The 14,954-nt window shown below is 39.2% G+C and overlaps 1 protein-coding gene across 7 annotated transcripts in view; it reads right to left on the bottom strand.

Moving 5' to 3' along the window:
* The window catches only part of RASGEF1B (RasGEF domain family member 1B), a 156,056-nt gene that overhangs the window by 1,610 nt on the left and 139,492 nt on the right, over nt 1-14,954 (bottom strand). For all 7 annotated transcript variants that reach the window (XM_013190589.3, XM_048074520.2, XM_048074519.2 and 4 more), the window contains 10 exons: nt 14,549-14,686; nt 10,118-10,330; nt 9,945-10,019; nt 8,831-8,926; nt 8,121-8,223; nt 7,303-7,382; nt 5,958-6,053; nt 3,008-3,103; nt 1,643-1,766; nt 912-984 (listed from right to left, as the gene is read on the bottom strand). In XM_013190589.3, coding sequence (XP_013046043.2) covers nt 912-984; nt 1,643-1,766; nt 3,008-3,103; nt 5,958-6,053; nt 7,303-7,382; nt 8,121-8,223; nt 8,831-8,926; nt 9,945-10,019; nt 10,118-10,330; nt 14,549-14,686 — 1,094 coding nt within the window. The remainder of the gene's footprint in view (nt 1-911; nt 985-1,642; nt 1,767-3,007; nt 3,104-5,957; nt 6,054-7,302; nt 7,383-8,120; nt 8,224-8,830; nt 8,927-9,944; nt 10,020-10,117; nt 10,331-14,548; nt 14,687-14,954) is intronic.

The raw sequence follows: 14,954 nt of genomic DNA, 5'->3' as shown, positions 1-14,954 counted from the left end.
TAACTCTTACATCCCCTCATGATATCCCAGGAAAAAACACCATGGTTGTAGTGCACAGCTGCCTCCCAGAGTGTATCAGGAGAACTGGGGCGTTATATTCATGGGTGCCTCCAGGTGTTATCGCACCAGCTGCCAGAAACAGTGACAAGAACAACTGCCTAATGGTCAGTTCCTTGGGATAGTGGTAGTTTAAAAACTGACATGGAGGTGTGTCTTATGGGTGAAAACACAGATCTATACCTATTTAATTCTAAGTCTCCATCTAGGTACCTGATGAGTTTTCTCTGTCGCCATAAATTCACCTTATTTTTTTTTTTTTAAGTTAATTGGCAAAGCAGAAGCTAAACCAGTGCTGTAATAGTTCCTGTATCTTTCCATAATTAATAAAATGAAAGAATTGACTAGGCTATGTTCAGCCAGCAGTGAAAGGAAAGCCAGAATTTGCTGCAATTCCTTTTTCCCACACTGGACTCTAAATCATTACCTGGTTTCATGAATACATTTGACGCAGAATGATCATTGTGCAAACCTCTCTGAAAACCTAGGTGCAGAAAGGGATGGAGTGGCTCCAGAAATGTCTGCTTGAAACCAGAATGCTCTATAGTACTTGTGAGGAAGTACAGATTTCTTTGAAGTTTAGAATGTGTTTTTCCTACACTGAATAACGTAAGAAATTAATATACACAATTACTTATTTTAATTCCAATCCCCTAAGGGAAAGAAGGCTTGAGAGGGCTACAGATAAAGACTGTGCTCATTTTTCTAAGAGTCCCAGAGTGAAAGCGGGATTTGTACAGATGCTGTGCCCCATCTGTTGAAACATACAGCACGCCATTTGGTTTTAACTGTTTGATGCTAGCTCCATATCCTATTCTCTTTATTTATTGATGCGAGTAACCTTTGACACAAACCTCAAAGTCTTCCATCTGTCCTTTTCAATGTGATTCTCAGGACTTTCGCTCTCATAAGAAGCCAAGTAAAGTGCTGCAATCACAAGCAAATACAATATGTTAAACCTACTGGCATTTTTAAGTGTGCTCTCCCTGGAAAATGGATGGGAGTTAATTGAAGCAGACTTATATTATCCATCCCTCAGATGAGGACTCCAGATTCCCATTAGAAAGTACAGCATTTTGCTTATAATTACATACAGACAATACTAACAAAAAGTGTATGAGAACAAAGACTACCCTGAAGGGGAAAAACAACTATTGGAAACTGAAAAGCATGAGAGTGGAAGAAAGCATTCAGAAGGAAAAACTGAGCCCAGGGCAATGGTGCTTTACAAGAAACCAGCCAAGTCCCAGTTTTCTTTCTCAAGCAGCACCCTTTTAAGTGTCCTGAAAGTCCATATATATATATACACTTCAGATGATATTTACAGGGACCACATATCCAAATCATTTTTTTTTCATTCCATTTTAGAGAAGAAGGACAAAGTTGATTTTCCTAGGCCACATGCACATCATGTGAAAAATCTTATTTTCCCTCTCATTTGTAAGGGAGAAGCATTTTTTAACTTCCCAGACAAAGATGTTTCGGGTCAGTCTTTTTTTTACTGGGAAGAAGCAATGAGTTAACATGGACAGAGACAAGCAATAGTCAGTGACACCTGACCTGCACAAAGTCCAGAGCTCCTTACCATCATCACTGAAGACTGGGATGGTGAGCAAATACTGCAGAATCTTCCGATCCCTTTCAAATGGACACTCCACTTGTTTCCATGTCATAAATTCACTGACTTGTTTTGCTAATTCCCAAAATTTCTGCCAGAGTAGAACAAGAAACAAAACAGATGCTATATTGGAGAGTACTAATTACCTGAACATTTTTGAAAGAGAGAGAGAGCCCTAGGTTTCAAGCCCAAGGCTTGGGAACTTCCCAGCTTTTAAACTAATACTGAACATGACTGAACAACTCAGCTTCTAACTTTTGTGTTTCTACTTCAACCTGGGATGACTTCCCACTCCTCCACCATGTTGAAATTGTTGTTAATCATGAATATAAATAGTAGATCATGATTTGCACTCAATTTCTTTTCAAGGAGCAGATAATAGTTCTATGCCTAACTTTAAAGTTTGATGATGCTTATTGTTTGCCTGTTTCACAGTGAAGCATTTAGTAATTTTCACATCAAGTCTCCAGATGATTCATACTGACATTTTGAAATCCAGATGTTCCATTTTTTAAGTTAATCGATCTGAAACACTCATTTTTCTTGCTGGAAGTTTATGCCAAAAATAAGAATTCCCCATGTAGTGTGTTGATGTCACTCATTGACAAGCTCTTTCAAGAGAAGTTTAACATGTCTCAAGAGCACTTGGCTTCTTTGTGAAAAAGGGCATTCCAGACTACAAACATTGTCTAACTTTAGAACCAGGCTAGTTGAGGCTGATTACAAGAAGTGAAATTACTGTAATTTTGTGTGAGTGACCCAAGCTTCTTTAAAACATAAAGCACAAGAAAACAAATGATTGGGTAATCCACACTGTCAGATAAGAAGTGTAAATTCAAAGGCAGAAGAACTCCTGAAAGGGACTCAGAACTTCTTCACTGCTGCTCTGTCACACATTTCTTCAGAGACAATCTCTAACTGTCATGCACAAAATTACTGCATGTGTATCTTGACAAAGGATGGACTTAACTTTTACATTTGGAATTTGAAAAGAAGACCCAAAATACTAAATTGGATGATTTTTGGTTAGGCATAATAAACATGTGAACTGAAATGTTTAGATGAATTTGAGCACTGCGAAGAAGTTCTGACTTTCCCCACTAAAAACTGTGACTGTTGAATAGGTTTCTATAAACACTCCAACTTCAGCAAAACTGCATTTTCCTGACTACCTCTCAGCTCCTGTGAGAAGTAACAGATATATTCAAATTACAGTCTACTTTTGCTTTCCTAGAATCCAGTGGAAGCTGAATCGTGGTCCGCCTTCAGCCTTCTGCTAAAGGGGCTGAGGCTATATAAATACCCCATTCAGTGCCACACTGCTCTACTTACTTCAAAATTGACGTGACCATTTGGAAGACGATTGGCACAGCCCTCATTGAGGAAGTAAATATCTTTGATCAAGAGGCTGAAGAAAGGTATCACGATCTAAGGAAAGAACAAGAATATTCTCAGTCTTGTACTGAATCAAAATATACTGCTCTATAGAGAACAATTAAGTGAAGTCAGGTGGTAGAAAAGGTAAACAAAATACCAAATGACTAAGATCTATATAATTTCTCTTTCAATCCACAGAATTTTTGTGTTCACTACATTTTATAACACATAAAGTCCTCCCTCGGATGGTAAGCTAATCCCTGTGATTTCCTTTCCACGTTTGTGCCGAACAACTGCTTCCACTACCTTGAAGGTTTCATGACACGTAGCTCTCTCAAGGTCACAATTTCAGCACCCATTGGCACTCCACTGCTTGTCCAGTGTGGCTACAAGTTGTGTTTAGAACAACAGTTTGCCTAGCTCACTTCATTTCTATTTCTTTTCCCTCTTGCTTTCACTTTCTTGTATTTCTTTGCAGATTCCAGAACATACAACTCAAGAGATGCCTACTTCTTGCACATACTTTATCAACAGCTACATGGAAGTCAATAGCTGGGATAAAATGCTGTGGGGAGCTGAGGAAATCCTAACCAAAAATCAAACCCAAAGGCAAGAGCTGACAGTATATTGTCATCTGCTGGGCTCCTACTATAACCTCTTAGTGCTTCCATTGCCTTAAGACTGCATTTGTCTCCACCCTCCCCTAACAGTGTGTGCCTCCAGAACTAGCATGGCCCCTAACTCTGTTCTGCTTCTTGGAGTAGGTGCACTATAGATTCTCAGGCTCAGGAAACTGTCTACATACAACAGACCAAAGCTGGCAGTGGAAGAAACAAAAGCATGCAATTTAATCACAGCAGGCCACCAAGCAACAACATGAAAGGCAAGGCATCAACCTCTCTAACACAAGGGTTGAAATGCAACCAGGTAGGCACAAAATCTCGTGGTTTCAGTAGGCACTGAGTAAACAGGCCAGCATGGAAAATATTCGTTGGAATGGCTATTCATATAAGAATGAAGACATGAAGAAGTGAGATCAATTCACTGAAACAGAAGAATTTTCATCCAATAAAAGGTGATGCTGTTGCCTCCCTGGAAGTTGACATTAACCTCCACTTGTGCCCCAAATTCCTGCAGGGTATCTCTTCAGAGTGCAGCTATCTCTCTTGACAGGGACTTGTCTGGTAAACGAGGGGAGATCTAAGCTAAAGAACAATATGACAAAGTTTGGAGCTATAAGCCCACTTAAATAGATGACTTTTGATGTACAATTCTACGAGCTCAAGCAAGAAATTGATCCTTACCACTGACTGGTTCAAAACAGAACACTTCCTGCTGACTGAACAAATCCAAGTATTTGCCTTTGGAGAATGCTGGAATATGCTTACATTCTGCAAATGACTGCATTTCAATTTGCATCCTACAAAAATTTGCATAGCTGCACATCCTTGTTGCAACCGAGCACAAAACAAATATCACCATATCACAATTCCAAGTGAGACTTGGCTGCAATATTTCAACATGTGAAAGTTCTTTCTTTGAAGTCTTAAAATTCACTTTTCTCTCTCTCTCAAAAAAAAAAATCAACATTTAAACTTCCGATGTTTTGAATGCTGTGCAAACAGATCCTTAGGACTCAGAAAAAAGGAAAAAACAGATTTTATTTACACGTGTATAACATCAGTATAGACAAGCAGTCTGCACATGGAATTGCTTCATCCTGCCTGGTAGTTTAAATTATTTGATGAGCAGCAAGATCAGGTTTATTAAACACAGCACAAAGTGCTAATGTTGTAAGCAGTTGACGAACAACAGCTCCTAAGTGGATGGCAGCTAGGAAGCTATTTGGCTCCCTTCCACAAGAACTACAACCAAGACTCTGCATGAATGTGCGACCAAATCCACCTTATTTCTTAGAAGCTAATTATTTTTCAAAGTAAAGAAAGATGCCACCTCTGTTAATGCATAATTTGCAGTCATTCCAGAAATCTGCAAAGGGGGATTTTAACCCACTGTATCCCACTAATATCTGATTCAGCTCACCTTTGCCACTAAAACTCCAGAGTATATTTAATGCTCATCTAACAAATACTGTACATGAAGGGCACTCCCCAGGATTTAGACAGAAGTTCTGTCTAGATTTGAGTTTTGGAGTATCTTTTACGAGTAGATTTTAAAGCTTTTCCACCCTAAACTGTAAACCATTTAAAAGAGAGAGATGCTCGTTTCAGTCTCTTTGCAACCACTAGTTAAACTTCGCATGTCTAGTTTGTCCTCTAACATTTTCAGCAACATTTCTTCTCTTTATCCTTCCTGCTTCAGCAATTATCAGTCCCTCTCCTTTGCAAATTCCACATGCAAAGAACATTATTCATAAAAGAAGCACACAGACAGAAACACCAGAGGCCAACTTCCAGATTCTGAAGAACTATGATATTTCCCCAAATTAGACACCTCTTAACTAACATGCATTACCCACAGTTAGGCCAGCCGACCTCCTCTCCTTTGGGCGTAAAAACACCACTCTCCCAGTTCTTCTCTGTCTTTCATGTCAAAGTATAAATGAGCTGAGGCAATGTATATTAGTTAATATAAATAATCAAATCAATCACTACATGTTTGCAACTTTCAGCCAGTACCAAACAAGACGGGATTTCAGCAGACCGCTGTGACGAAGAGTCATTTTCTTGATCCAACTGGTTTCCTGAAATATTGCATTTATCTAGGTGCTAGCTTACAGGTAGTATTTAGACATTCTGAATAGACAGGGATTCAGTTTTGAGATTTTATTTTTTTAAAAAACACTGAGATGAACTGATGAAAATCAGACTCCCCAGACAAAAGCTTACCATGTGACTTAAGCTTATTTCTTTTCTGCCCATTGCCAAGTCATTTGCAAACATACCTTCTCTCTGTTGCTATGAGCTGTCAGGGACCTCTGAGCAGCTCCACGCAGAGCAGTCCGGTAATTATAAAAATTGCTGGAAGGGTCCATCTGATGCTACAAAGCATGAAGAAATGTAAATAATGAGCTTCAGAGAGCCAGCGTCATCACCACACGCAACACTTTTTCACTTGAGCAACTATTTTAAAAAGCAAGAGGTCTGTGTAAGAGCGCCACAAACACAGCCTTTTAAAGGACTGTGGCATCTCTTTATCTGATCTTTCAATCAGAACAGAAATGTAATTTTAAAAATGTTCGCTCATCACAACAAAAGTCAGGGCAGGAAAGTGAAGGCAGGCACTATGGACCTTTTCTTTCCCTCTTCACCAATAAAGTAGCTTCAGCTTTAACTCAAAAGCCAAAATCATGAACTAAGACAATAGTGGGTCTTGACACTAATATTCTACTCTTCCTATGTATGCAGATCTCTCAGAGCTGACTTGGCTGCAGTGGCAGAGTAAGATCAGGCAGCTAAAGCTGCTAGTGGCCAGGATGACTGCATCGCTCATGAAACACGCCCTTAACCAGCAAAGCCCGGCCTGCATAATAGGTTTGAATTAAATAGGACTGTGATATTAAGAGCTGATTAAGAGCTTTGCAGCCACCCCTTGACACAAGGAAGGCTATCTCCCACCCAAGGGTGGGGGAAGCAAGTGTGAGGTGGCTACAACTGTCCGGTTTTAATCTGTTGTCATAGCCCGAGTCAAATCTCTGGATGATATTAATAAACATTCCGTGTTCGCGTCATGACCAGAACATCACATTGTCTCTGTATTACTTATAGTCTGAGTTAACCGACTGCCATGTAGACCAAGCTAATTAACTTGTTGGTAAATAATCTGTTGGGTAGATCACAAATTCTTGTATTACTGCACCTACATGATCTTTGCCAAAGGCATCTGCTACCTGAAAATAATTGGCAATCAATCAATTCAAGATGAATTTCTCTGAATGGACGAGGCAGCTGCCTTACAGCTAAACTGCATTTTCAAAGGCAGAACTGCATTAGGCGAATCCACACCAACCTCTTCTAATACATCTGCCTCTCAAGATGTTACCTACTTTTTTTTTCCTTTTTTTTTTTTTTTTTTAGAAGTAACAAGGCAGTTACTTCAATGTCCTTCTTCCAGGTTGAAAGAACACAAGATAACTGAAACATTCTTATTACACCTTCTGGAATGTCCACTAAGAGCATATATATATATACTAAATTAAACATGTCAGAAAGCAGCCATACTTGCATTTCAGAGCTGCTTAAAGTAGCATGCTACTAACAGCCACGTGTCCAAGTACTGGTCAAACTTACCTCAAGAATATCAAACTTGGCTGTCTTCACTTTTGCCCATGTTTTCTTTAATCGAGAGACAGGACTCATGTTCATGCCAGCTGGATGTAAGAGAAAGAAATTGTTTGAACATTCTGAAATCTTTGAGGTGGCTAAGGCTGGTAAGTATTTCTAGAGCAAAGGAGCTATTAACAATAACAAATATTTTCAGCAGAGATACTCTAAAGTCAGACTTACTGTTTTCTTGAAATTCCAGTGGTAAAAAAACATTGGAAACAAAAATCAACATCTTTTACAGAAAAATCTCTCAAAAAATACCATGCTATAAGTTCATGTGGTCTCGATAAACGTGAATATGGAGTAAAAAAGTCAAATGAGTTGTCTTAACACCATCTTTTACAAATTTTATGGAAATCTACGGTCTCTGGGAAATTTTACCATTTCCATAAATATTCCTGATATTTTCCTATCTGATATAAAAGTGTGGAATTTTTAAACTGCTAGGATATTTATGGTGCTGTAGAAATAATAAAAGACATCAATCCTCCATATTACAGGAGGAGTGTCTATTCCAACTTAGCATTAAAACTTGTTTCAAAAAGCAGAGATTTAGATCTCTGAAGAGTTACAGCAAAAACTTAGCTTTTTCTGTGATGTACACTAAAGAGTAATTAATTTCTTACATGTGTAATACTACAAAAACATCTAGCAATTCTCTGCCATTTCGCCTCCCAACTGCACATCGCTGAGCATGTTAAGCAGTAGAGTTCCCTATGAAGCACCACAATTCATTTATCCAGATTCAAACAGGGACAAAACATCTCATGATGCATACTTACAAATAATAGCCATTAAGGAGTTAAAGTTGCCAATATTAAAACATTCCCGTGCCACATCAATGAAATATTCTATCACTCTTGCTCTGTGCTTCTTCTTCACAGGCTGCAAGAGATGACATTGAAGCGTTACTTTCAGCTGGAAACAGAGAGCTCTAACCCATCCCCAAAAGAAAAAACACCTACAAAGGTCTTTTCCATGTGTACCATGACTTTACACTGTTTTTTTACACTGTTTTTACACTGCTTTTTTTACACTTTACCTATAGATTAAACCACATTATTGTCTTCAAAACGTCAGAATGGAAAAGACAAGCCAGACAGCAGACAGAGAGCAAGGACAACAGATAAGGATGCTCTGCAAAGAAGAAGGGTACGATGAACAGCTGAGCAGAGAAGGGGGTCAGCACACAGGAGAGAATAGATGGCTCCATTCATGAGGGATAACAGGAGAGAAGGGCCAGACCCATTCCTGTGCCAAGAAGGACTAATGCAGTATAACATCACCACTTTGTCATATGAACAATGTGGACGCACAAGTATGATGCTGAAAACATGCAACCTATTTCCTCTTCAGACACACGTGAATATGCATGGAACTGAGAGAATGGAAAGTCCAAGGGCATACTGAAGGGACACCAAACCTAAAAAGGCTCCACGGTTTTGACAACTAGACTAAGCCAAACCTTTTAGCAGATAAAGTCCTTGCTTACCATACAGATTTCTGTTGCAACCAAGTAACTGAGCCTGTTGAACCATTCTACATAGGCTTCCAGATTACGGGTCTTCTTTCGATCTCCGTAGCAGCTCTGCAGAAGAAAAAGAGCAATTTTTACTGTAATCTTCACCTTTTCCCTAAGAGAGACCTTTTGGCTTTCTGCCTTGCCATCCCGAGACCCTGTCAAGTAACCAGGATCAACTCAATTACCCTCACACAAAAACCTTAGAAGTAAAGCAGCAGTGATAGTATCTGGGTATGCATCACTTCTTCCTGAGCTGTTGGCTCAGTAAAGCACTCAAGCAGCCATGCAGAATCCATCACCTGCTCTTAATCCCACCAGCATGCTTTGAGGAATTAGGATAGATTTGTGCAAGCAATCAAAGATAAATATCTGCTTAATATTAAATTAAATTAAAATAACTTTGAGAGACTGTCTCACAAAAATACAAATTATAAGCTTGGGTCATCCTATTCTGTTCGTCAGTTTTAGGTTGGATAGTAACTCTAGTGTTAACTGCCTGACTTATGCTCTTTAAATTAACTGTGCTAAAGTCATCTTGAATCCAGCACCTAAAGAGGCAACTCCAGCACACTTAGCTAAAAATACAGCATTTTTAACCTCCATTTTATGTGGATATAGAGCTCACTGCCTGCTTTTCATTATGTGTGCTCTACCTACAGACTGCCCCAGTTGTCAGTTTGCTGCAAAGAGTTCAAGAGTTTAGTAAAAGGAAGAACAGATGTTAAAAATGAGTAATGCAAAAGCCAAAGTTAATCTCAGCTTTTTCCAGCTGGAGACTAACTACGTAGGTGGATGGAAGAAAACATTCAGAGGATTAAGTTTCCAATTAGTTTAAATCAGAAAAAATAGCAAATGCGTTAAACTGATTTCAGTTTGTTTTCTGAGTTCTGGAGCTCCTGGACATGTCCTCCAGAAAGAAAAAGCATTGATAAAACAAAATTGTTAAGAGGAGTACAGAAGCATTTTCACTTTACAGTTTGCTTCTGCTGGTTCTCATTTGTTTGCTGGAACTTCTAGTTCACAGGCACCTGAACTCTAGGATGTTAAATGTCACACTTCAGAGCTGCTCAAGATCTCTAATTACCTTGTCATTATCCAAAGGGTCCTTTTGCACAAATGCCTGGACAAATTCTTCTGGTCCAATATAATTAAGTCTCTCCTAAAAAAAGCACACAAGCAATCAAGTCAGATCCTAGGTTAACATGCATATCAAAAGGAGGAGAAGGATGAAATCATAATGGAGAAATAAAAACTCACAAGCTCTATGTGTGTAAGCTGCTGAGCTAATGCGTAGGGATCATTGCAGACTGTGATTATGTCCCTCTGGATGGACTGGGGCTTGGTCTTTAAGACCGTGAGGCGATCTGTGGACGTTGCATTAATTTTTGCAAGTACTTCCTCATACTGGCTAACAGTTGCGAGCTTTCGAAGCAGGTTCTGGAGGAGCTGCTGTACGTTCTTCCGATACATCTGTCACGACATGAAACAATTGGGAGACATTCTCAAGATGTGCAAGGATACTATATACAGTCTGCATGACACCAAAATGGAATGACGCTGATGCCTGACAATCCTGTTGTAAACATAGGACACATTCTAGTATGTGAGTATCTGATACTGACATTTCATCAGAACAAAAGGAATCCAGATGAGCATTTAAACACTGATTGTCTCAGGGCTTTAACAGTGACTTGACTAGCCAAGTTACGACAGGAACAATATGCAGAATGTTCTGCATTGAATGAAGTACCAGTCGTGATAAAATACAAGAAATGAAAATTCTCCACCTTCTGCTGCTTAGGACTGCAAATAAATCCCAACAACATATGGTCATTTAGTGACGATAATAGGGCCTACTTCACTCTGGGGTGAAACAAGACCAGTTTCACCTAAGTCAGAGTTAAAAGGTGCAGTATATCTGAGAGAACCGAGAAGAGTATAAAGCCAGCTTTCCTTCTTTCATTCTGCAGGCCTCTCCGTGTTGCCCTGTTTAATTTACCAGAAGAACAAATTTGCATAAGAGCAGGACTTGACTTATGTAGACAGAACTCTGTAACAGCCCCCCAGGTGGTCACTTTTCCAAATTCCAGATACCAGCCTACAGATATTAATGGTAAACAAAAGTAGTTGAAAAAATGAGCATCCAAAATACCTATCGGCAGCCCACCATAGTGTGATCAGTCAAAGGCCTGAATGTTTCCTGCATTCTAATGAATTTGTGTTTCTTTGCGAATCTGTCATTTATATGGATTTCCAAATTCAACCAAATACAGCAGCATTTTTTTGGGTCAAATTCATTCTTGAGGTCCGTGGTATTCAACCAAGGCTAAAGTTGGCTTGTTACTTGGTAAATAATCGCCTTCTGGTTTCTATATATTTTGGTTTTCTAGACAAATACACACTGCAATGTTTTTCACTGAGGGGTGGTGTGGGAAGAGAACAGGGGGATCCTAAACTTTTCAAAAAAAGGATCAACACACTCCTCTTGAAGACACAAATATTATTTCAAGTGGTGCACTTCAATAAATAGGTGCTAGGTGACACACAAATATGCCTCACTGACCTATTTCCCTTCCAAATTCTTTGAAATTTGATTTAAAAGAACTTTATGAAGCATTTTCTTACCCAGCTGGTAAACAACCGAGATTGAAAAAGCATCTGAAATACTTTGGATGTATTCTGGCTTATTGTGGAAATTGTCTAACAATTAGTGGGTCAATCTTAAAAGCAAAACTAATAAACCTTGTCTGAACTTGTTCTTTCTGTCAACCCACCCAGGGAAAAGAAATGGTGAAGATGTGAAGCCAAGCTACCTGAACTCTTGGTTTAGCATGACCATACAGAACAAGATATCTTGAACTCTTAGGCTGCAGCACCCTGCTCCCTAAACTCTTATTTCAACTCCAAAAAATTACACACTCCTCTTTCCTGGTAGATGATAGGTAAACAAGTTTACATGTCAGTTTCTTAGAACACCTTATGATTAACTTGTCTGTTACCTCCTATATTGATGCAGCAGCGTGAGCTGTAAGATCAAGATTATCATCGATACATCTTCCTAAATTGTATTGTCTTTTTCTTTAGGCCTTTTTTTTTTTTTTATAAAAAAAAACCCACATCCCTCTATATTTGTACCACACCTAGCAAGTCTTGTAGCCACAAATAAAGGGAAGAATGCTGATATTTATTTATATTTGAAAACCTCTGAGGTTTGGACAGCACAGAAGAAAGCAATGGGACACTTCACCCGAAGGTCAGCTCTTGGTGCCTGTCCTGTACAGATTGTGACTGGAAGTCATTACTGTCTGCTAGATGTGGAATATCATATGCTAAATGAGTTTCCACAGTCACTCCCCCTAAATGATATCATAGTGGAATAAAAGAGAGGTTGGTACAATGTTGGGCTGCGTATGAGAAGACATCAGGATACAGGACACGGCTTTGGTGTGACTCTGCATACATGCATCAAATGTTTTTACAGGAAAAGACACCAATAAGTGTTTACATGGAACTAATCAGGTGACCGGAGGCAATGGCTGATAATGAAGAGATTCAGAAGACTTACCTTGAAACAGAGGTCAGTTAAGCAATAAAAGAGACCAGAACAACATCTGGAAATATTTCATGAGCATGACCTCTAAGGACACGGAGAAGGAAAAAGTAGCAGGAATAGAATGAAATTGAGAGGAAAATAAATAAATAAAAGAAAGATCAAGGTTCAATATCCCAAAGACTTTTTTGATGAAGAAATATTTTCATGTGGTGAATGGTCTTAGCTGGACCCTTACTGAGAGCTCTTAACACCAGTGGAGCACAGTAATTCGGAAAGTGGAATAAGAAGCTACAAGTAAAAGAGATGTAGTGAACAGGAACAGACAACACCGATTCCTTTGTATCCTTCAAAGTAATGACTTACACAAACTAATCCAAGCAATCTGCAGAAAAGCAGACTCAAGGAATTTGCCATTTGCTGTTCCACACAGCTCACAATAATGCACGCCAATTTACTGCAGCGCTTGCTTTCCTTTTGTCTTTCTAAAGGAAACCTTGAAGTCACTTGGAGGTCTAGCATGGAAGCTAGGAAAGATCTGAAACTCCCTGCCAGAGCAAGATTGCTCCCCACGGATCATTTTCTAGGAGCCTGTCCAACTTCTGCCCTTCTCCTCAATAGATGATTTCACTGTTTAAATGTTGTGTACTGCCAGGAACTTCACTGTAGAAAATCTTTCCCTGTTGCTGTTTCCACCCTGCTTTTGCTCCCATCAACTCAACTTTCTGCAGGCTAAACAACTCGCCGTCTTTTTATGCCAATGGGTGTTTTTCAAGTGGATGAGAGTCTGCCATCTTACTACTTTTCCTTGAACTGAATGTCAGTTCCCTATCTTCCTTTCGAAAGAGTATCAAGGAACAAAGCAATATTGTGGTAGCACTGTAATGGGAAATTTGTCTCCCAGCACCCACACTGTGAAAGCAAACTTATTGCCTGTTCGCAATCCAAAGCCCCCTATAGATATCCTGTAGCAACTCAAAGTTGGCTCATCAAGTTTGATTTTTTTAATTCATATTCCATACCATATCTCACTCCTTTCACCCTTCTTCTGTTGTTTCTCCTCCCTTTCACAACACAGAAATTTATTTCAGCTCCTAAATTAATTTTAGGTTTGTTCTTTTTCACCTTTATTTATAGGCTCCCAAGGTCTTTTCAGGCCTTTGGCAGCATTCACACCACCTCCCAGTAAAGCTTACCTACCAAAGCTCGTTAACAGGCTGTTTTTTGCCTTGTCCATATCATTATTCAAAGGCTTATGTAAGTAACACCAAGCCGAGGAAGACTAGAAGCATGATGCCATTTAGCAATTGCTCTTTGTGTTTATAGTTCTTCCAAATGCCACTCCAATGTCTTTTGCAATCTTAGTATTATGCCAGCTACGCATGACCTGCTTATCGAAAACTTGTTAACTGCCTTCCCACTAAGTGGGAATAAGCCTTGGATTTTGGTTGAGTTTACTTCAGTACTTACAAGACAAGCATCAATTAAGCAACAAAATATTTCGTAAGACCTCCCTGAAACTTTACTTGCACCTGAGAACTGGCACTTAAAACAAAGACCATTCTTCCTGATTTCCTCATGTGCTGCTTTCAGAGGAAGGAATACAACAGACTTTCTTTGAGTCCATGTCCAATACTTAAAGCACAAGACGATTCTTTCTGATGATTTTCTTTTCAAAACTTTTTCCCAAACCTACTATAACTCTTCCACTGACATAAACATCAGAAGCCCAATTCTAACAAATCTTATTCACACAAATCGAACAAATTACCAGGGGATTTCTCAGATATGCAAGGCTTCCCAGTGTCTTACCCACCTTCTTCCAAGCAAAATCATTAAGAACAAAAAACAAGCCATGTTGTGCTTGTCTGCACAATGTGCAATTATTTCATGATTTCAGAGATGGGGTGAACTCTGCCTGTGCTTTGGAGAGGATCTTTTCATGCTTCAAGGTTTCTTCCTTGGCCTAGGTACCGGGCAGAACTTTTTGTCTTCAAGAACTGTCCTTCAAGAACTGCCCTAATAAGTTAGTTTGATTGCCCAGAACCCTATCATGTTATTAACAACAACAACAACGCAATATCAAAGTATTAAAGAACTGCCTTTTTATCCAGTAACTTTGTGCACAGACAACTTACCTCATCACCACTGGCTATTCTCTGTGCCAGCTCCTTTAAGTTTCTCATCATTCTTTCATCTCGGAAATCATAAGGAAATGTCTCTGTCCATTCAGTCAACAGCTGCAGGATTTTGGGTGCAATTTTTCGTATCCGGTTCTATTGAAAATGGAAAGGAGGAGCATTACATGGAAGAGCAATACAGCACACAGCTAACCCAAAGGAAATATAATCCCTTTCTGTAGGATACCATGGAGTATAGGGGTATGAAGCTCACTTAATTTTTTAAGCTTAACTTAAATCTGCACTGGATTACAGGCCAGAGCCAATTGGCTTAACTGGGCTGGAAATTAGGTCCCAGGTAAATGGAAAACCTTAGGAAAAAAGAAAAAAAGAAAACCAAAACATATCTATATACCTATATATG

The sequence above is a fragment of the Anser cygnoides genome, chromosome 4 (assembly GCF_040182565.1).
Source record: "Anser cygnoides isolate HZ-2024a breed goose chromosome 4, Taihu_goose_T2T_genome, whole genome shotgun sequence".
In the NCBI taxonomy this organism is placed as follows: Eukaryota; Metazoa; Chordata; class Aves; order Anseriformes; family Anatidae; genus Anser; species Anser cygnoides.
The sequence above is the reverse complement of the archived record's forward strand: the minus strand, read 5'-3'. Positions and strand labels throughout refer to the sequence as shown.